At 38.4% G+C, this 23,636-nt stretch overlaps 1 protein-coding gene across 3 annotated transcripts in view; it reads right to left on the bottom strand.

The window, feature by feature from the left end:
• PDSS2 (decaprenyl diphosphate synthase subunit 2) overlaps positions 1-23,636 on the bottom strand; it is a 253,400-nt gene that overhangs the window by 134,520 nt on the left and 95,244 nt on the right. For all 3 annotated transcript variants that reach the window (XM_081526868.1, XM_081526870.1, XM_081526869.1), the window contains one exon: positions 8,172-8,306. In XM_081526868.1, coding sequence (XP_081382994.1) covers positions 8,172-8,306 — 135 coding nt within the window. The remainder of the gene's footprint in view (positions 1-8,171; positions 8,307-23,636) is intronic.

The raw sequence follows: 23,636 nt of genomic DNA, 5'->3' as shown, positions 1-23,636 counted from the left end.
TAAAAGAAAAAAAGTCATCTTGCTTCTCCACAGCTTTTCATGTTCTCCACTTATCTTCATAAATTAAGATTTCAAATAGGCCTCCAAATATTTTACTACCAGTTCTTCTAACAGTACACCAGGCCTGACCAATTTTCACTTAGAGGAGAAAGTAACGTTTAGATTAATAATTTGATTATAAGCTATTTTCTAGATTTAACTTATATTTATAAGACCTTTTATCTGATTAGTTCTTTAAGCCCAACAATCACCTTAGATGTTTAACCTTAATCATTAATTTAACTTTAATCAACTGAATAATATACTGAGTTGAAAAAGAATTAGCACAGTTACCAAAAAAGTTGATAGTGTCCATTTTAACATGGATGGCAAACCTAAGAAAGTTAATTAAAAGATGTCATTTTGCATCACTCCTGCTCTCTTTATTTAAAAAACATGTAGAGTTCATGCATTTTTATAGGATATTTTATCCTGTCAAAGAGGGGAAAAGATAAAAGTTTAAATCAGTTCAAAGTCCTTCATTTTAATAGTAGGATAGAATTTCTAAGCTAACTACCTGCAATCAACAAAAATTTTCACTGCTTTTTAAGAAGTACATAAGTAAAACCTGTATAAATGAAAAATACTTCAGACCACTGAACAGGACATAGAATAAACAAAGTCTCTCATCCCATTTCCCCTACAGCTGCCACTCCCCAGGGGTGACCACTATTAACAGTTCTTTGTATCTCCTTCTTTCTGAGATATTTTTCATGCAAATAAAATTCCCTGCCCACCCACTCAAGCTCCAATGGGACCAAACTATTACAGAATATGTTTCAGAGTCTTGATTTTCTTACATGTTCTTTGAGCTCTTCCCAGATCGGCACGTTAGATTTCCTTGCTGCTGCTGCTGCTGCTAAGTCGCTTCAGTCGTGTCCGACTCTGTGCGACCTCATAGACGGCAGCCCAACAGGCTCCCCGTCCCTGGGATTCTCCAGGCAAGAATACTGGAGTGGGTTGCCATTTCCTTCTCCAATGCATGAAAGTGAAAAGTGAAAGTGAAGTCGCTCAGTCGTGTCTGACTCTTTGCGACCCCATGGACTGCAGCACGCCAGGCTTCCCTGTCCATCACCACCTCCCAGAGCCTACTCAAACTCATGTCCATCACGTCAGTGATGCCATCCAACCATCTCATCCTCTGTCGTCCCCTTCTCCGCCTGCCTTCAATCTTTCCCAGCATCAGGGTCTTTTCCAATGAGTCAGTTCTTGACATCAGGTGGCCAAAGTTAGGTAGAGTCCATGTTAAACTATTCTAAAAAGCACATACTGTAAAACATGTGATTCAAATGTTTGTTTTAGTATAGAACAGTTATGTATATTGAAGATTCAGTCATCCAGACAAAGATTTAAATGAATACTATGTCCAACACACTGGTAAGATGAAAATATGCACAAAGCTAAGGGCCTGCCCTGAAGGAGTGAGAAATCTGATAAAGGACATAAAGCAGTATGACAGGGCTCTGGAATAACAATAAGAAACACTTGGTAAGTTCAGTCTACACACAACACACTGTTCTAAGTGTTTTATTCGAATTACCTTCTTTAATCTACTCAACAAACCTATGAGGCACAGAGAGGTAACCTAACTTGTCTGAGGTCACACAGCAAATAAGTGACAGAATAAGGAATTAAACTGAGGCCACCAGCATGATGTATTTCTTCCCCTACTTGATCACTTAATGCAGGATCTCAGAAAGTTACTTCACCTTTTTGACTCTGTTTTCTTATTGGTGACTCTGTTATTTCTGCCTCAAAGAGTTTCCATTAGCAATCAAAATTAGGTACCCTAACATAACATAACGTGTACCAAACTGTTTCGCAGTATTCCACAAGATGAACTGCTGACAGGGGTTTAAGGGTTTTATAGTCAAATAACTGGGAAACAATATCTCTTCTTAAAGATTCATAATGGATGCCATATATACCTAACAATTCTTGAGATTTCTGAAATGAAGAAATCTTTTAAACTCTGTTTAATCTGGCAAAACCAAATTTATTTGACCACAGGACTTTTGTCTCACTAGTAAAACCTTCATCCTAAATGAAGTACAAATTGGGAAATGCTGGCAGAAAATGGCATGAGATCAAAGGACCTAATGGGTCTAAGCCCAACTCAGTCAACTGCTAAACTGCTGCTTTGGGTAAAGACTCCTTAATCTCTCCAGCTCTCTGTTTCCCCTCTCAGCAATCACCTAGACTATTTCAATAACTCCTTGGCTGGTCCTCTTTACCTCTTGAACCTCAGCTCTCTGGGTTATCTTCTCAACTGATTACATTCTAGAGCACAGATACATTAATGTGACCCCCTCACTTAAAGATCTTTATAATGTCTATAAACAAGAATAAACATGTACAGAATGCTTACTATATGCTACGCATTACTCTATTCACTCATTTAATTCTTAAAACCATTCTCTGAAAGGTGAGAGCTGAAATCTGAGGCACAGCTAGTTAAGTGAGGTAGGCTGCTTCCAGATTCCAAGGCTATTCTATGCCTCTTGGATGGCTCCCCACTGTTTCTCCAGGATAGAGCTCTGATCCCTTAGGACCTTCACAATCCAACTTCAACCTTTCTTTTCTAGACCACCTCCTCATCAGTGATCTGCAATATGTTAGTTTGCTGGGGCTATGAGGGACAGCCTGTTCAATGCCTCTCTCCTTGACTTGAAAATGACCACCTTTGTGTTCATAGGATGTTCTGCCTGTATATGAACATTTGTGCCCAAATTTCCCCCCTTTTTTAAATAAGGTCATTGAATTAATGGCTCATTCTAATGATCTCATTTTAACTGGATTATCTCAATAAAGACCCCATCTCCAAACAAGAGCACATTGTGAGGAATGAGGGGTTAAGCTTCAATGTATGAATTTGGGGGCGGGGACAGAATCCAACCCATAACACTTACATGCATAATACCCCGGTCTATATTATGTAAAATTCATGCATTCACATAACAAGTTATGTACCGAGTGCCCACTACAGTGTCAGCACAGTGCAGGACCTGCTATGTACTTCCAGACCACATATTTGGTGAGTCTGTTCCTCACTTTCTTTACCTTGAACACAACCACCTTTTACCAAACCCCTTGCCTACTTGCTTTCCTCTGATAACCTCCTAGTTACCTTCAGAATCCACTTATAAGTTCCCTCTTTGTAAAAGTTCATATGATCTCTTTTACTGAAATTTTCTCCTTTCCTCCTCCCAACCATTCAATTCCTCCACAGAATTCTACTATGCTTTACTTACAGCATCTATGGCATTGTATTACAGTTGTCTGTAAACTTGTATATGCCCTAGTTTGATGCTAATAAGGTCACTGAGGGTAAATATACTCACTATTCGGCTTCTATCTTCCTGCACCTGCCTGGAACATCACATAGTGACTGCTTAATAAGAATCCATTTAATGAGTGATCAAAGCAGGTGTTCAATTTAACAAGACCTAGAAAAAAAATTGAAGGAGAACTATCTAGAGACAGGGAGACCTGATAGACAGCTACTGCTAAAATCTAAACACTAAGTAATAGAGGCCTGGAACAGGAGAGAGGAAAGTGGACTGAAAGAAAAAGAGACCTGGAGAAACTTGTGAGTTGGTAGTTTACTGGGCATGAAAGGTAAAAGAGTGGGAGTAATCAAGAACCACCAAATTCACAGGAATAACCAGGTGACAGAAAGCAGAAAAATATTAATTACTGTGGCACTACTGGTGGCTCAGATGGTAAAGACTCTGCCTGCAATGTGAGAGAACTGGGATTGATTCTTGGGTCAGAAAGATCCCCTGGAAAAGGATCTGGTAACCCACTTCAGTATTCTTGCCTGGAGAACCCCATGGACAGAGGAGCATGGCAGGCTACAGTCCATGGGGTGGCAAAGGGTCTAACATGACTGAGCGACTGACACATGGCCCTATTATTAACAGGTAAACCCTAAAGTTTAAGTGGTTGAACAAATAGGTTTTTCCTCTCATACATCAAGACTATACGGATATTCCTGATGAACAGGTGGTTCTCCTTCGAGGGGTGTAAGCACCTTTCATCTTGAATAGGTCTCTACCAAGATCATCTGCTTAAGGTGTACTGCAAATGTGCGATTTTTATGGTCAGGAAATAGTAAATTTCACTTATATTCTATTGGCTAGATTTCATTTATATAGCCCAGCCAACTGCAAAGGAAGGCTGGGAAATGTAGTCCAGCTGAATACTCAGGAAGAAAAGAAAATGTTTGGCAAACTTGTTTCAGTCTCTTCTAACATAGATAACAAGAGGTGGTAGGAAATTTCAGGGAATGAAGGTAGAGTGAAAATTTGTGGTCTGTTTATAATCACTAGTTGGATGAGAAATATTTGAGTTGGTTCTTCCTAAAGCAACTGAGAACACTGAATCATTATTCACAAAATTCACATGTATTTCTTTAAATGTAATAATCATGTTACATTAGGGAAGTCTATACTTTGTAATACTATGTATTATATATTATAGTTATCTATCTTCTATACACAAAAATATCCTATCATTAATAGAATAAGTTGTAAACTTATTTTCTCAGCTATGGTTAGGGATGCTTATAAATTTAAAAGTGCTCTTTTTGCCTGATCACCTTTATAACTGATTTTTAAAGTCAGGGTTGGTGGAACAAACCTGAAGCCCATGGTCTTTAGCAAAAGGTCACGGTAGGTGTTTACAGTGCATTTTTATAAATGTGACTCACCTATTTTTCAAAATGTTATTACATTTTAGCCAAAATTTTGCCTCTTCTGGCTATTATGTGATAAGTTCATGAGACACATCCACAAGATATATCTAGCAGTTATAGCCTTAGGCCAAAAAAAAAAAGAGGTCACCTAACTCACTTTTGTTCCCTTAGGTAATTTACTCAGGTCCCATTAACTGACATCAAAGTCAAGTTTATGAGAGAAAAACACCAACAATGTAAATCCCAGTAGTTTGGAAGTGAATTAAAAAGCTCCCAAATCAGCACTTTCCTCAAATGTTAAATAATTCACTGTGACATTATAGATACAAGCCTCCAGCAAAAGTTACACTTGAACAATTAAGGAAGTAGGAGCCAAACAAATGACTTTAGGGATAGAGAAACAAATGAATGGTATCTTGTAGTACTATGCCAAATTACATTTTCACATTAACAAGTCTGTAGAACACCCAAGCATCACCAGTGACTTACTAGATAAAGTCTGATTACAGAAAAACAGCCTGGAACCCATACCATTTCTTAAATGTAACTGTGGATTCTATACACTTGGGTATGAAACCCATTTATACCATTTGGGGAATTTTTACATTTGTAATGTAGTACCTACTCTTTTGCAAAGTTCTTTTATAATATTCATATTACAACAACCATCGACCAAACACATTATGTTCCTATGAAGAATCAGCAGGTAATACAGCTGTTTCTTAGAGGCTAGATAAGAGATTAGAAACACAAGGTCACAACATAGTGCACTGTACATACAGGTAACAGCATCTGCATAGTAGAAAGAAATACACTTAAGATTTAAATTCCAATTCTATCATTTTATACCTAGAGAATTTTAGACAAGTTTTAATATCAGTATTTGTTTCTTTTTCTATAAAATGGGAATGATTCATTTATGCAGTAAATATTTAATGAACACTTATTAGGTCTCAAAGACTTCCAAGTGTTATTCTAAGATTACTGATAGTAAACCAGCTGATATTCATTAGAGATATGTTGTTGTTGTTCAGTGTCCAACTCTTCATGACCCCATGGACTACAAATGCTAGGCCTCCCTGTCCCTCACCGTTTCCCAGAGTTTGCCCAAGTTCATGTCCATTGCATCGATGATGCCATCCAGCCATGTCATCCTCTGTCGCCCTCTTCTCCTTCTGTCTTCAATCTTTCCTAGCATCAGTGTCTTTTCCAATGAGTAGGCTGTACGCATCAGGTGATCAAAGTATTGGAGCTTCAGCTTCCAATGAAGCATAGTCCTTCCAATGAATATTCAGGGTTGATTTCCTTTAGGATTGACTGGCTTGATCTACTTGCTGTCCAAAAGTGAAAGTTGCTCAGTCATGTCCGACTCTTTGAGACCCCAGGGATTATACAGTCCATGGAATTCTCCAGGCCAGAACACTGGAAGTGGGTAGCATTTCCCTTCTCAAAGTGGGTAGTCTTTCCCTTCTCTAGGGGATCTTCCCAGCTCAGAGATCAAACCCAGGTCTCAAGCATTGCAGGCGGATATTTTACCAGCTGAGGCACAAGGAAAGCTCAAGAATACTGGGGTGGGTAGCCTATCCCTTCTCCACAGGATCTTCCCGTGCCAGGAATCGAACTAGGGTCTCCTGCATTACAGGTGGATTGCTGTCCAAGGGACTCTCAAAAGTCTTCTCCAACACCACAGTTCAAAAGCATCAATTCTTTGGCACTTTGCCTTCTTTACATATTCAGCTCACAACTGTATGTGACTGAAAAGACTACAGCCTTGACTATACACACCTTTGTCGGCAAAGTATTACCTTTGCTTTTCATCACACTGTCTAGGTTTGTCATAGCTTTCCTGCCAAGAAGCAATCATCTTCTAATTTTTTTAAGGCTGCAATCACCATCCGCAGTGATTCTGGAGCCCAAGAAAATAAAGTCTGTCGCTGCTTCCACTTTTTCCTCTTCTATTTGCCATGAAGTGATGGGACCCAATATCATGGTCTTCTTTTTTTGAATGCAGAGTTTTAAGACAGCTTTTTCACTCTGCCCTTTCACTTTCATCAAGAGGCTCTTTAGTTCCTCTTCGCTTTCTGCCATAAGGGTAGTGTCATCTGCACATCTGAGGTTACTGATATTTCTCCCTGCAATTGCGATTCCAGTTTGGGATTCACCCAGGCCATGTACTCTGCATAGAAGTTAAATAAGCAGGGTGATGATACACAGCCTTGATGTACTCCTTTTCCAAATTTGAACCAGTCCATTGTTCCATGTCCAGTTCCAACTGTTGCTTCTTGACCTGCATACAGGTTTCACAGGGGGCAGGGAAGGTGGTCTGGTATTCCCATCTCTTTAAAAATTTTCCAGCTTGTTGTGATCTACACAGTTAAAGGCTTTAGCGTAGACAATGAAGCAGAAGTAGATGTTTTTCTGGAATTCCTTTGCTTTCTCTATGGTCCAATGGATGTTGGCAATTTGATCTCTGGTTCCTCTGCCTTTTCTAAATCCAGTTTGTACATCTGGAAGTTTTCGGCTCATGTACTGTTGAAGCCTCGCTTGAAGGATTTTAAGCATTACCTTGCTAGCTTGTGAAATGAGCACAATTGTGTGATAGTGATGTGGATTGATTTTTAAAGTAAATCAATAAGATATATTAACCATAAGTCCAAGCTTCAAGAAATAGTTCTTTTTGTGAAGAAAATTTCCTCGTCACCATGTTTTTGGGTGCTTTTAGTTTCATGTGCCAAAGTCCACCTGCAGACTGTTACTTCTACAGAGGTTTTCAACACAGTGCCAAGTACACTCCTAAGATCAAGTGAAGTTATTGCTGATATATTACTAAAAAACATTTTTAAAATCACATTTTAAAAATCACAACTGAAATTTTAAAGTTTGTTTTATATGCAGCAAAATAACTAATATGTACTCATAAATTTACTTTTTAATCTAAATGTGAGATGTAAAAGTTTCTTATTCCAGTTACTTTAATAAAAACCTCTTCATCATAAAAATAAACAAAATAAAGTTAATGATACAGCACTGAAGTAGACATCTCCTAAAATGGTAGTTGCATCATTATATATACAACTAAGTTATCCTGTTGAGTAGGTTTAAAAACCATGAATCCTGGACTAAATGATACAGAATTCTCTACAGAAATAAAATGATACCATGATGGGGCAGAAGGGTAGTATTCAATTAAAAAATTAAAATGCTCAAGGTAGAAAGGAAAGTATTAGACAAAAACACAAGGGAAAATTTACCAGAGTTCCATACAAAGTAGCTAAGACTATTAGATTTGTTAAGAACAACAAAAACCCATGTTTTAACCTTACAAAATATTTTAATCTATCTCTGAATCAGAGAATGACAAAGAACTAAATGGTGATTTCTACTGACCACTGTACGAAAACACAATTTAGAAAGCAATCTCAAAATTTCTTCTTACCATGAATAGATCCCACTGACCATGTCATAGTTTTGACACGAAGCATTCACACTGCTGGGCCCAGCTGCCTTAGAAATAAGTAACACCACCAAGCCCCTCAACTGGAGGTTATTCTGGCTGTCGTGTACAAGACCCCTGCCAACAAGGAAAGAAAGAAAATCACAAAATAAGTTGGATCAAGTAAGAGAGCTGCTGCATATATGCCCATGCTTCCAAAATCAGACAATGGGACCCTCTGAAAAGAAATAGGATTGTGGAAGAAAGAGTTAGCAGGAGGAAGCAATGACTGTAGGAAACATTTAGAGAAACCCTCAGCTAGTTTTGAAAGTAATAATCTCAAAACTGTGAGGCCTAATGATTTGGCTTCCTCTTCTTTCTGGGTTTTCCCATCCAATCTTAACCACGTGGTCTGATAACAAGAGGAACCCATAGTGTTAAACTGTTTTGTGGTAGTTGACTGCAGGTGAAATATAAATTGTATGGCTTCGATGAAGTTGTATTATGTGGTAATGATGTTGGTAAGGGAAAGGATAAAAAATGATTTCTGTCTTCACAGGTCAAAAATTTAAGAAGTAAAATGGGAATGAATGCCATGGGCAAATATTTTACCATTTCTTATTTTTTATGCAAAGAATAATCATTCTAGGCAACATTGAGCTTTAACATAGAATGTAATTTTTTTGCTATGAATATTCAATATTTATAATTTCTACTATAACTAAGGTCAGGAATACTTTCCTAGATTACATTTTTGTTTGTTTAAGTATCACAAAAAGTTGTCATATAAGAACTAAATGGCAACATTAGAAAAAGAAAAAAAGACAGAAAATTATGGGTAACATATTATAATGGGGTCAGACAGTAAAGAATCCGCCTGCAATGTGGGAGACCTGGATTCTATTCCTGGGTTGGGAAGATCCCCTGGAAGGAGGGCATGGCAACCCACTCTAGTATTCTTGCCTGGAAAATCCCCATGGACAGAGAAGCCTGGTGGGCTATAGTCCATGGAGTCGCAAAGGACATGACTGAAAGACTAAGCACAACATATTATAATAAATTAACACTTACAACAATCTTCATGAGCACTAATCAAATAGGCTATACTAAAAAGTCTACATAAATAACATACAAACATAATTCTTGAATGTGGTAAAAATAGCAAAAAAATTTTATTAATTTTTATTGGAGTTTAGTTGATTTACAATGTTTTATTAGTTAAGCTGTACATCAAAGTGAATCAGTTATACACACACATTCTTTTTTAGATTCTAATCCCATATAGGTCATTACAGAATATTGGGAAGAATTCCCTGTGCTATCCAGTAGGTTCTTATTAGTTTTCTGTTTTATATATGTTGTGTATATATGTCAGTCCCAATCTCTCAATTTATCCCTCCTCCCCTTCCCCCTTTGGTAACCATAAGTTTGTCTTCTACATCTGTGACTTTATTTCTAAAAACAGGAAAATTTGTATTCCAATACTTCACTGACTTATTAAGACTTCCTTGGGTGAACTCTGAACAAATTAAGTTAATATAGTCAAAATTAATGAGTTAGCCCATTACTTAAGCAAATTTTCACCCCTCATGCTTCCAAGTGAATTTTTAAAAGGGCCCCTTACTCTTTCATTAGTTTCAAAATAAGACATTTTCAGGCTTACTGCAAAATAACAGTTACAGTTCTTTCTTTACTGATATTTTCTCCGTAATCTAGTAAGTGATCTTTAGTAGGTTAGAGGGGTTAATGATTTTTACAAAGAAGATCTAATTTCCTAGAAAAAGGAAGTTAATTTAAGGTAATTAAGCTATACTATAGTAGAAACAAATAATCAACAGAAATATCCAAAGCTCTTTATTATAATGTAACAATCTACTTAAATCCTACAGACCTGAACTGTAGGGAGGCTGGGAAGCATAGTATTTTGGAAGAAAATGTAAAATGGGGTGCTTTCCAAGTTTTTTGCTTTGAATTACAGATTTTAATTTATGCTACTGTGTGTGGGTGCTCAGTTGTGTCCGACTCTTTGCAACCCTATGGACTATGGTATGCCAGGTTTCTCTGTCAGTGGTATTTTCCAGGCAATAATACTGGAGTGGGTTGCCAACTCCTCCTCCAGAGCATCTTTCCAACCAGGGATTGAACCTATGTCTCCTGCATTGGCAGATGGATTCTTCATCACTGAGCTGCCTGGGAAGCCCAACTTATGCTACTAGATCCTTATACATGTTTTACCTGAGGTATATAATAATAATACTAAAGAGAAGCTGTGAATTGGCCCCTAAATTATAGAAAGGGAAAAGAGGAAGGTGAGGCTGTGTGTGTGTCTGTGTGTTTGGGGGGTTGAGCCTGTTTAGGAATGAAAAGCCATGGTCTAGTCAAAGCTATGGTTTTTCCAGTAGTCATGTATGGATGTGAGAGTTGGACCATAAAGAAAGCTGAGTGCCGAAGAATTGATGCTTTTGAACTGTGGTGCTGGAGAAGACTCTTGAGAGTCCTTTGGACTCCAAGGAGATCAAACCAGTCAATCCTAAAGGAAATCAGTCCTGAATATTCACTGGAAGGACTGATGCTGAAGCTGAAGCTCCAATACTTTGGCCAATCTGATATGAAGAACTGACTCACTGGAAAAGACCGTGATGCTGGGAAAGATTGAAGGCAGGAGGAGAAAGGGACGACAGAGGATGAGATGGTTGGATGGCATCACCGACTCGATGGACATGAGTTCGAGCAAGCTCCTAGAGTTGGTGATAGACAGGGAAGCCTGTTGTGCTGCAGTCCGTGGCGTTGCAAAGAGTAGGACATGACTGAGCGACTGAACTGAGGAATGAAAGATATGAGGGTAACACTTGACAACTTAAAACTTAAAAACTTAAGTTGTGAGTTTTGAGACATCAGGCCAAGTCAGGCTGAAGAAATGGTCCTGGCAACAATTCTGATAACACCTTCCATAAACTTCTCAGAGAGGAGACCTTTCACAGAGGACACATACATCATCATCATCAAAATACAACAGCAGCAGCAACAACAACACATCCTTACATAGAACTTCAAAATATATGCCAGGAACTATCCTAAGTATTTTACTATATATTAATAAAATTAATTCACAACAACTCTATTATTTTGATGTTAGAGATGAAGAGAATGAGGCACACAGAGAGATCAAGCAACTTGCCCAAGATACCAGACAGTAAGCCTTAGAACCCTGACAGGGCCAGGATTTGAATCCAGGCCACCTGGCTCTAGAGTCTATATACATGTTTATCCATTATGCTACAGCAACTCTCCATCTGCTTCATTTCATTCATATACCAACTATTTATTGAGTCAGTAGAATAGTGACTGCTTTAGAACCAGGTGTGAAAAATCCTTCTGCCATTTATTAGTTGTATGACTCAGACTATCACTTTTTCTGTAAAATGAGGTTAAACGACATCTGTCTCCCGTAGTCACTGTGTGGAAGAGACAACATGAGTAAAGTATATACCACTGTGGAAGCACACGGAAGGTGATAAGGTAGTCAGAAAGCTACATTCTCTCTCCTTATTACTTTTTTTGCCATGTACTTTTCTTAATTCTTACATCTTTACAATCCTATGGACTATAGCCTGCCAGGCCCCTCTGTCTATGGAATTCTCCAGGGAAGAGTACTAGAGTGGGTAGCCATTCCCTTCTCCAGGGGATCTTTCTGACCCAGGGATTGAACCGAAGTCTCCTGCACTGCAAGCAGATTCTTCACTGTCTGAGCCACCGATAATTTCCTATATTGTTTCTTCTTTTACTCCCCCAAAATAACAAAAGTTAAGGAATTCTTCCTTCTATGAGCCTGAAACATCATATATGGCTAAAACACATTCCACTTTCAGAAAGCACTACTGAAAAGATCAGGAAAAGAAACTCTAGTGGACCAGTTGACAGAAATCAAGAGAGCAGTCAGAAAAGCATACCTTCTAAGCATCAATTTTCACACAAGACAATAGTTGACAATCCAAAGAACAGATCAACAGTTTGAGTAAATTAAATGTTTCCAAAACACCACTTCTTTAAATTCACTTCATTAACAGCCTTAAAAAAAAAAAAGTAATAAGATAATTTGATAATGTCCACTACTCAAAACTTAGCTCACAACAAAAATAAGAAATTTAGCTCCTGAGCATAAAAAAGTCCCTAGGATTCTAAATTTGCAGAGATAATGTTTCATATAATTCAGGTCATATTTTCACATGGAACACTACAACTTATTCTGAGTGCCTCTCTAGGAGAAATACCAACAAGCTGGAGCATATCCAGAAGATTGTATCATTTACTGCCACATGCTTGGCTGACAAAAAAAAAAAAAGAATGCTAGCTTGGAGAATAGCAAAGATGGTGTTCTCAAATTTGCGCAGCCAAAAAATGTAGTAAATGCTTACTATAAGTCAGGCACAATGCTAGACAGACAGTGGAGGACATGATGACATACACTGGTGTGTTGTGATCTCCCTTCGTGTGGATTATACAATCTGGGTTTAAAATAATAATAAAATGTGGCATGAGCTACTTCAGGATATGAACAAGGGCAGCCAACATAAGTGGGGTGAAGGAGTGGTGAAAGAGACCTCCCTGAGACCTAAAGGATGAGAGGGAAGGAGTCACAGGATCTGAAGGAAGGAGGGGAAGTGAAAAAAGAGTGTTTTAAAGACAACATGTGTGAAGGTTTAGAGAAGAGAGAGAAGGACACAACTGTCTCCAGAATAAACAAGACAGGAACACAGTGTGTGTGAAGGGGAGAGTTGGGAGAATTAAAGCTAGAGGAGTACATGATGACTGTCTGCTCATCTGAAAGGGTACCATATGGATAGAAGACAGATTTGCTAAGTATTACTTTAGAGACTGACACTAATAGATAGAAAATATGGCTGGTGAATTTTGGCTTCACAGGAAGAAATTGAACAGAGGAGCCTCTATTGATGCTGAGTCCCTTGTGAATAAAGATGTTCAAGAAGCTCTACAGCTTCTGATACAACACATAGAGGGAAGCCTGGATTATCTGACATCTGGGTTTTTTCCCCTTACTCTGTGATTCTTTTTGATTTCACTTTACTACATGTAATTATCTAATACTCTTCCCTGGGGCTCAGATAGTAAAGAATCTGCCTGTAATGTGGGAGACCTGGGTTGGAGACCTGGGTTGAATCCCTGGGTTGGGAAGATCCCCTGGAGGAGGGCATGGTAACCCACTCCAGTATTCTTGCCTGGAGAATTCCCATGGACAGAGGAATCTGGCAGGCTACAGTCCATGGGGTCGCAAAGAGACAGACACAACTGGGTGACTAAGCAGTTTACTCTTTTTTTAACTACAATATGTATAATAAGTATAAAAATTGGGAGAAATGGTTAACATCATCAAAGTGTCATAAATGAAAGCAATATTTAGTCCCTTGTAATCTATATCACTGAAATTCTACAGAACTGTTTTCCTTTTGTTTATATATATATATATATATATTTAAACCCTTCATCATTCATTGAACTAATATAGACCAAATACCTTCCATATGTTAAGCACTGCGCTTGGCACAGATGCCACGGTGAGCAAAAACAGGCAAAGAGCTTGTGAAGCTTACAAGCTGATGCAAGAGACCAGTAATAATGAAAGAATCACAAATAAGTGTAAAATTACAATGCTAATAATGCCACAGAGTAAAAAGAAATGATACTCTGAGAGCTTACAACTGGGAACTAGCCTAGCCAAGAAAGTCAGAGACTTTCTTAGGAAATGATGACTAAGTTGACATCCAAAGAAAGAAGGATGTAAAAGAGGGGTGCGGGAAGAGAAGAGGTAAGGGGAGTGTCTTCAGAGCAAAAGAATGAGCACATGCAAAGCTGAGAACACTGTACAAATGAGGCTAGAAGTAAACAGGGACTCGACCACACAGGTCGAACAGGCTAGCTCTTTATCCAAAGAGCAATGTGAAACCACTGCAGTAACTTAAGCATCTGGTCATGTAATTAGATATTTTAAAAAATATACAAAAAAGTCTTCCCTCATCAGTGTGGAAAAGTGACTTGTGGGTGTGTTGGCGGTGGGGGAACAAAGTGGATATGAGGACATCAGTTGGGACGCTTTTGTGGTAGTCAATGAGAAATATGGAGGTAGTAGCTTGGTGGACAAACTAGAGATTTACCAAATCTAAAACAGTATTTCAATTCAATTTAAACATATGTCAGATACTATGTAGTCCTGGGAAATTAGCTACTATAGACATATCACTAATTTTAAATAACATCACTCTGAAAAGTCTGTAAGTTGAATTTTGGGGGGAGGAATTTGGCCTTCTTCAAAATTCTGCTCTAGAACTACAACAGATCAACAATTAACACTAATATGCTAATAGCTTTACAATTTCATGGAAATAAGGATTTTACAGGTGAACTTTGTGCAACACAATAGTATGGCCTTCTCACATCATTGTTTCTGTGGTTAACTGCAGTTCCTACTGCATCATCCTATCTTTCCATAACTATTAACTATTTTAAATCCTCAAATGACAGCTATGGAACCTTTCCATACTCTCTCAAATTCCACTGTTTCAACACATATATATATACTATGAGGAATACAAAGAAATGAGGTCTAATAAAAGAGCTATTAATGATGTGTTTCAAAAATGGTTAAATTGAAAAAAAAGTGGTTAAACTGAATAATATAAGAACAGATAACAAAGATAGTAGAGTATCAATAAGCTATCCATACACAAAGGAAGAAAGAAAACAGCTTTTTGTTAGAGGTGCCCCTCACAGTGGAGACAGACTTCAGACTGAGCCTTAAAGATGGTCAAATTTTCCTGAGCAGAGCATGGAGGGAGGAGAGGGATGGAGTTATTGGAATGGAAAGAATGGTACTTTGGGAGAAAGGAATAGGTTAGAGTGATAGCAGGTAAAAGAAAGTAGGTTCAGGACCTGTGGGGCTAATCATTTGGGTAATGTGTGAAGGTGAACAAGCCCAGGAGACAGCCTAAAGAGTGAGGTGCCTTGAGAGATTTAGACTCAGGACTTGATTCTGCAGGCAATGTGAAGGCATGGATGGTTTGTCAGCAAGGGACTAATGTGATTAGGGCTAAAGACTAAAACTGCTAGTTGGGGCCTAATATTGTCACTCTGGCAATAGTGTGCTGTTGGGTGCAGGGGAAAGGAGAGGGAAGATTAGTTAGGAGTAGCTTCTTCCAATATTCCAGGTGGGAGATAATGAGGGCCTAAATTAGGGTAGTAGCAGCAGGGATGGGCAAGAAAACCTGAATGATGGCAGCAGCATGGAGGTGGGTCAGGTTAGTCTGGCCAACTGACTGCATGAGCGAGACATCAGGAAGGGACCAGGAAGCAAATATAAGGGCTGAATTTAAGATTCAAACTTGTCTGCTGGAGGTGATGATGCTAGCATTAGCAAGGACTGGAAAGAAAAGGAGTGTTAATGGGGAATTAATGAGTTCAGTTTTGGACATGTTAACTTTGAATGCAAGAAGGACTTCCAGATGGAGATGCCCAGCAGGCACCTGGAAATGCTGTGGATACAGATTTGAGAAGCATCTTCATAGAGGTGATAGCTAAAGCAGTAGGAATTGATGGATGAGCTTTGGGAGGGGGAGGGGGGAGGAAGAAGAAGAAAGGGGAAGGGAAAAGGGGAAAGGAAGCCATGAGAAAAGGAATTTTAGAGAATTCCTATATATGTAGGGAACTGAGGAAGTTTGAGTGTGACCCACAGGAAGGAACACAGCATGTCCACAGATAAAAGGGGTCTCCACAGACACCCGGAAAGAAAAGTGAACATAAACACACAATGGAGGCAGAGAACTGTGACTGTGCAGTGTACAGAACCTGGGATGAGGTAGTTGCCTCTTCCATGGGCTTTTTAATTTTATTATAAACTTCTAGCCTGGCACTTAATACACTAATAAAAATGTCATTGAATGACACAGCTACAACATACTATGCTGCTGCTGCTGCTATGTTGCTTCAGTTGTGTCCGACTCTGTGCGCATGCTATAATGCCAGGCATGTGCTGATTTATGTATGTACATTCTTATTCTCACAAAAACCATATAAAAGAACTACCAATATCATTTTACAGATGAGGAAAATTAGCAAGTATGCTTAAAAAGCTAAATGATTACTAGTCAATTAGTAATTTAAGTGCCAAGATTTAGATGTAATTTGCAGTCTTGCTATTTAATTATTGTATGTGTCCTAAGGTACTCCTCACAAGGCTGTGAGAATCTTAAGGGCCCTCAGGCTTAGTCATCTTTGGATGCTCTGCACCCAGCAGAGTAACTGATACAGAATAAGTCTCAAAAAATGCAAGATGAGAGAACAAATAACTTCCAAGAAGTAGAGCAGCAGACACCACCTTACCATCTTACCCAAACAGACCTATTACTAGTCTCAACCTTACTCATCTCTCCTATTATCCATTTGCTACACTGAATCAGGGGGCTTCCCCAGTGGTACTAGTAGTAAAGAACCTGCTTGCCAATGCAGGAGACATAAGAGACATGGGTTCGATCCCTGGGTTGAGAAGATTCCCTGGAGGAGGGCATGGCAACCCAGTCCAGTATTCTTGCCTGGAGAATCCCACGGACAGAGGAGCCATAGGGTCACAAAGATTCGGACACAACTGAAGCAACTTAGCACACACGCACACACACACACTGAACCTTGAGTTCAGTGTTTTGAGTTCCTCTTCCTAAATCATAGTGGATTCTTTAAAAGTGATAGCCACACTGGAGAAAAGGACCAATGCACTACAAAATGACATGCTGAGATTTTAATGCAATGTTGAAAAGTTATTGTATATAAGAATCATGCAGTATCAAAGGACCTATCTCTTAAGTTTTAACAGAGAGAACTCAATATACTGGAGTGTTTAAGCGCTCTGTCTCTTCATTTAGGAGAACTTACTGAATTCACTACTGCAACAGTGCCTGTGAGACGCTACACTCACTTTGAACAGAAGGTAGGGGTAGTTCCAGATGGCGAGCTGAGGTAGGATGGCAGAACCGGAGGAGAGAAAACCTAAGATTTATGTTCAAGAGTTCAGAATTCTAACTTAGGCCAGTGACTCAAATCACAATCTTTTGGGAAATTGATAATCAAATATTAAGGAAACAACTTATCAACTATAAGGGATCGTCACCCTTGAGTTAGTTTGTGCATGCACATTCAGTTGCTAAGTCGTGTTCGAGTCTTTTTTGACCCCATGGTAGCCCACCAGGCTCTTCTGTCCACGGGATTTCCTGGGCAAGAATACTGGAGCGAGTTGCCATTTCTTTCTCCAGGGGATCTCCCCAACCCAGGGATCAAACCTACGTCTCCTGCTTGGCAGGCAGATCATTTACTGCTGAGCTACTGAGAAAGCCCTGTGTTAGCTCAAAGCTTCTCAAAGTAAAACCTTTGAGAATGGGAAAAATCAGAACTTCCCAGACCCCCACAAGCGGAAAAACTCCTTCCAGTGCTAAAATCTAGAGGTATACAGTTTGTTTCACTATTTGACTACCTCACTTTAATATATCTAGTTCTAATAAATCAATCCAGAAAATGTAAGCATTAAAGAAGGATGTCAAATCTAATATACATGAGGGAGATTGGTTAAAAAGGTTTCTAATAATACTTGTGACTGTGACCCCTAGTCAAAAAAATTTTTAAGTTTATATACAGATAACTGAAGCAAAAGAACTGACTAGAAGATGTACATTTTTTTGCCAAAGAATCACAGGAATACTCTGATCTTCTCTATTCTTCTTTTTTCTTTTTTAAATGTTGATATAGCCTGCTAAATTGTCTTTGTGACCTACTAATGAGTTTTAACCTGCAGTTTTTTGAAAAAGTGTTTTAAGTCATGTATAGTATGTGATACCTTAAGTTAAAAGAACTAGAAGTAAATGTAAAATTAAATAGGAATAGAATTACCATTATTTAAAAATTAAATCTGTGCAAACACTAGAACAAATTTAGTGTTGCAACAAAGCACTAAACAAATTTTAATGATATGGGAAAATAATTAAAATGTTAAAGAAAAGATGAAGTTATAAAACTATAAATATGACACCAATTATGTTTCAATATATGCACATATATATATAATAAACAAGGCCAAGAACTAGGAATAAATGTGATAAAACATCAACATTTTATTTTAACTGAAGTATAGTTGATTACAATGATGTGTTAGTTTCTGGTAGATGGCACATTTATATATATATTCTTTTTCATAGTCTTTTCCATTATGGTTTGCTATAGGATATTAAACATAGTTCCCTGTGCTATACAGTAGGACTTTGTTGTTTATCTATTTTATATACTAATATAAAGACAAGTTTGTATCTGCTAATCCCAAACTCCTAATTTATCCTTCTCCAACCCCTTTCCCATTTGGTAACCACGTTTGTTTTCTAAAACAGTAACATTTAAAATCTGAGTGTCATTATATCGGTATTCAATACACAAAGTGTCCATGTATTTTTTAGTGTGTTTAAAATATTTTGTTTAAAAAATGAAGAGAAATAATAGGAAGAAAATGCCTCTAAATGGTAACAAGTGTTAATCAATGGATTTTCAGATTAAGGGTGATTTACATATTTCCAAATTGCATAAGAGCACAGATCTCTTTGTAAGTCTGGAGAAAAAAATAACTATTTTTAAAATATCAGAATATTAAAAAGGCAAATGGCTTACTATATTATAGCTGTATTTCTCACTTGAAGAAAAAATTTAACTCACCTTTAATGAACCCCAAAGTTCTATCTAGATGTCTTTTGGGTTCTTATATCTCACTTTTAATTTCTCTAAGGTTTAGATATAAGGCCAAAGTTTAAATGGTATCAAAGTGATGTTAAATATATATATATATAATATATATATGATTAGTAATTCAGTGACAGTAATATTACTTTGTTGTAAAAGAAAAACATTAGCACTCATGAAAATTGTCTTAAAGCACTTTAATTTGAATGAGACTAAAAATAGTCTGCATGCCACAGATTTTTATATAAAATTAGCAGACGAGCTGGAGGTTAATATCCACTGACAAAATGACCCAAATTGTATTATTCCTGCCATATCTATCCTGAGACTAAAATGCTCTAGACTTGAAACAATATTAGGGCCTGAGGTGACCAGTCTTTAGAATCTGGGAGCTATAGCAGCCACTGACATGGCTCGAGAGCCACAGGCACATCCCACCTGCATTGAATCCCCAAGGGACAGCAGGGCCAAGGAAGTGCCCCAAAAAAGCTCTCGAAAAGCAGCAATTAGGTTTGATGGGCATGTGGCAGAAGACAGGCAATGGAAAGAAAGGAAGAGAGAAGAGAAAATAGAACAGGTGTTGGGCACAGTTGTCGTCGAAGAGAGGGGAAATCAAACAGAGCTTTTTAGAAATAGTTAATGAATGAACACCAGTAGTTTAACAAAATATGACTGAAATAAAAAAACAAGTAAAATAATGCTAATAATCAAGTTTGCAGAAAGATATAAGCTGGCCGCCTTAGAATTAAACTATCACTAGGGGGAGAAAAAAATCAACAAAGATTTCTGAACTCAAATGATAACTGAAGATTTATTTTAAAATACTAATGTAGTAAAACAGGTCATTAAAAAATATTTCAGTCACACTGAAAACTCCATTGAAATGATCTCACACAAGTTTTACACACAGACCCCTTTTGTTCACATTAGAAAAAAATCAATTTAGTGTTGAAGCAAAGGGGTAGAAAAACCAAGTGCTGGAATATAGGCATCATTACACTATTCCGACACATGAGACTCACACCACCACTCAAGCAGTGACACTGGCTAAAAGCTGACCTGCTGTGAATCACACCTCCCACTATCACAGTCCGCTGTGTAGGGAATAAATCAACCAAATGTGAATGAGTGTTTCCTTAGTGCTCAGTGCTTTTCTCAACTTGAAGTCCTGATTTCAACAGACTCTGACACTCAAATTCAAGGGAACTGCTGTCAGACTAATCCTCTATAATTTGGTGGGGGGGGGGGGTTACTTAGGTAGAAGTACATTTTTATCAAAAAGAATATCTCAATGTAAGTAAAAAATATTTGTTTAGTACTTGGTGGGTCAGTCCTACTAGCTAATGAAGGTGGTTCAGTTGTGCAAAATTTAGAATATTTGCCTTAGGACAAGTTGGAAGAGACAAAAAGAGAAGGTCATTCAATTGGCTTTACACAACATACTATTAAGAGTCTAAAGCCAAATGTAGAAGCTACAACAGGAGATGGACGAATCCAGTAAAAATAAACAAATTGAAAAAAATTATAAAACACTTTATAGGTAATACATCAAAGGCAAACTGAAGTGGGAATGGGGCGGGGGCAGAAACCATCACGGGTTTTAGCTGGAGAAATTACTCTTTAAAAAAATGAATGGAAAAAAAATTAAAACCTAAAACTGTATTATTGCAATATGATGGTTCAGAAATCAAGTGCAAATTTTTTTTTGGTTTTGCTTTTAATTTTTTTAATTAATTAATTTTTTATTGAATTGCTTTACAGAATTTTGTTGTTTTCTGTCAAACCTCAACACAAGTGCAAAATTTTTAGGAAAAACTCATTTATTTTTCCAAAATCAACACTGAAATCAAGGTACAGGAGACCAAAACATGGGAGAATTAGAAGTGACAGGTGCAGGACATACACTGCTTGTGTTCATCGTCCACAGAAAAACTTTCACCTTGAAAGATTCCATGTTTGCTTTCCCAAGTTAAAATCTATTAGCTCTCAAAATTCCAAATATTGCTACCCAAACAACAATAAGGCCTTATAAATATTTAAAATAGCCACCAACAGAGGTAGTAAAAGACAATCATTACCATAATAGTGGCATCTCTCAAATTATAGGTGTCAACAGGGAAACATGATTCGATTTTTTAAAGTTTCATTTACATGGTATTAATAGATGGCTGCACTCGATATGCCAGCAAACTTGGAAAACTCAGCAGTGGCCACAGGACTGGAAAAGGTCAGTTTTCGTTCCAATACCAAAGAAAGGCAATGCCAAAGAATGCTCAAACTACCGCACAATTGCACTCATCTCACATGCTAGTAAAGTAATGCTCAAAATTCTCCAAGCCAGGCTTCAGCAATACGTGAACCGTGAACTTCCAGATGTTCAAGCTGGTTTTAGAAAAGGCAGAGGAACCAGAGATCAAATTGCCAATATCCACTGGATCATCGAAAAAGCAAGAGAGTTCCAGAAAAACATCTATTTCTGCTTTAGTGACTATGCCAAAGCCTTTGACTGTGTGGATCACAATAAACTGTGGAAAATTCTGAAAGAGATGGGAATACCAGACCATCTGACCTGTCTCTTGAGAAACCTGTATGCAGGTCAGGAAGCAACAGTTAGAACTGGACATGGAACAACAGACTGGTTCCAAATAGGAAAAGGAGTACGTCAAGGCTGTATATTGTCACCCTGCTTATTTAACTTATATGCAGAGTACATCATGAGAAACGCTGGGCTGGAAGAAACACAAGCTGGAATCAAGATTGCCAGGAGAAATATCAATAACCTCAGATATGCGGATGACACCACCCTTATGGCAGAAAGTGAAGAAGAACTAAAGAGCCTCTTGATGAAGGTGAAGGAGGAGAGTGAAAAAGTTGGCTTAAAGCTCAACATTCAGAAAACTAAGATCATGGCATCTGGTCCCATCACTCCATGGGAAATAGATGGGGAAACAGTGGAAACAGTGTCAGACTTTACTTTTTTGGGCTCCAGAATCACTGCTGATGGTGACTGCAGCCATGAAATTAAAAGACGCTTACTCCTTGGAAGGAAGGTTATGGTCAACCTAGATAGCATGTTTAAAAGCAGAGACATTACTTTGCCAACAAAAGTCCGTCTAGTCAAGGCTATGGTTTTTCCAGTGGTCATGTATGGATGTGAGAGTTGGACGGTGAAGAAAGCTGAGCGCCCAAGAATTGATGCTTTTGAACTGTGGTGTTGGAGAAGACTCTTGAGAGTCCCTTGGACTGCAAGGAGATCCAATCAATCCATGCTAAAAGAGATCAATCCTGGGTGTTCATTGGAAGGTCTGATGTTGAAGCTGAAACTCCAATACTTTGGGCACCTCATGCGAAGGGTTGACTCATTGGAAAAGACCCTAATGCTGGGTAGGATTGGGGGCGGGAGGAGAAGGGGACGACACAGGATGGGATGGTTGGATGGCATCACCAACTCGATGAACATGGGTTTGGGTGGACTTCGGGAGTTGGTGTTGGACAGGGAGGCCTGGTGTGTTGCGGTTCATGGGGTCGCAGAGAGTCGGACACGACTGAGTAGGTGCCATCTACTGAACCAAGAGAGACACTTGGAATAAATTACACACGTTACTCTAGCCAATTTAATCCTCAGAGAACGTAACACTTGCTCCACTCTAGCAGGTCAAAAGGTTCTGGGAAGACATCCCTCATTTACCAGACGGCCAGCAAGCGACCAAGAGGCAGACTGTCTCATCCACCCTGGTATATCCTCAAGCCTTCACGGTGCCAGCTCATCTAACCTGACAACTATCCGGGGAGGTGGTAGTGTTCCTCATTTTATTGATGAAGATATTAAGGCTCACAAAGCAAGTTTATTTTTTACACATCAGTGATTAACACTGATAAACTACATATTTGTATTCATTTATTTGATGTATTGTCTTCCTTGACTAGAACACAAGCATGTTACAGCATATTTACTTGTCCACAGTTGTATCTTCAGTGCTTAGAATCCTGCCTGGCACACCTAGACGTTCAATAAATACTTGTGGATGAATTAATAAGGTAATCTGCTCAAAATTATATAACCAATAAATGAAGGACCTGGGGTTCAATTCACATGTCTGCTTCCAAAGCCAGCCTACAGAAATAATGATCACAGCAATAACACACAGAGTAAAAATGGGCAATAGCTTGAATTAGAGCTCAGAGAGGATTACAGGTAAAAGACGTGAAAAAAATTTTAAAGTTGATTTCTCGTAAGCACTTCCCTGAAACTTCTCTTGATTACTGGCTGGTGCACTTGTAGCTAGACAAGAATTTGGGTGCTGCCTTCTCCTTACATTCAAGTTCAACAAGACCCCCAAGTAGAATAGAGCAGAGGATGTGCGGTCCATTAAACACAGAGCCACGGGAAGCCTTGAATAGCCCCTATTCACAGGAGGCTGAGAAAAGTTGGCACTGCAGTGAAAATACAGTCCAGGTGAAAAACCACAACTAAAAAACAACAACAACAAAAACCCACACAGACTGCAGTAGTAGCCAGGGTCTATACCACAGCCAAGGAGTCTTATACTGAAACAAGGATCTGCACAGGCCCGCTTGTGGCATATGGCTCTGTGCCCTTCTGGTGGCCTGAGACAGTCAGTCTAAAATACTGCACAAAACTGTAACTTTTAGGGAAGGAGGAGATCATAGTTTTCATCATTCTTTACC

This window comes from Giraffa tippelskirchi, chromosome 9 (assembly GCF_054371585.1).
Source record: "Giraffa tippelskirchi isolate mGirTip1 chromosome 9, T2T-mGirTip1v1.2.pri, whole genome shotgun sequence".
NCBI classification, from domain to species: Eukaryota; Metazoa; Chordata; class Mammalia; order Artiodactyla; family Giraffidae; genus Giraffa; species Giraffa tippelskirchi.
The sequence above is the reverse complement of the archived record's forward strand: the minus strand, read 5'-3'. Positions and strand labels throughout refer to the sequence as shown.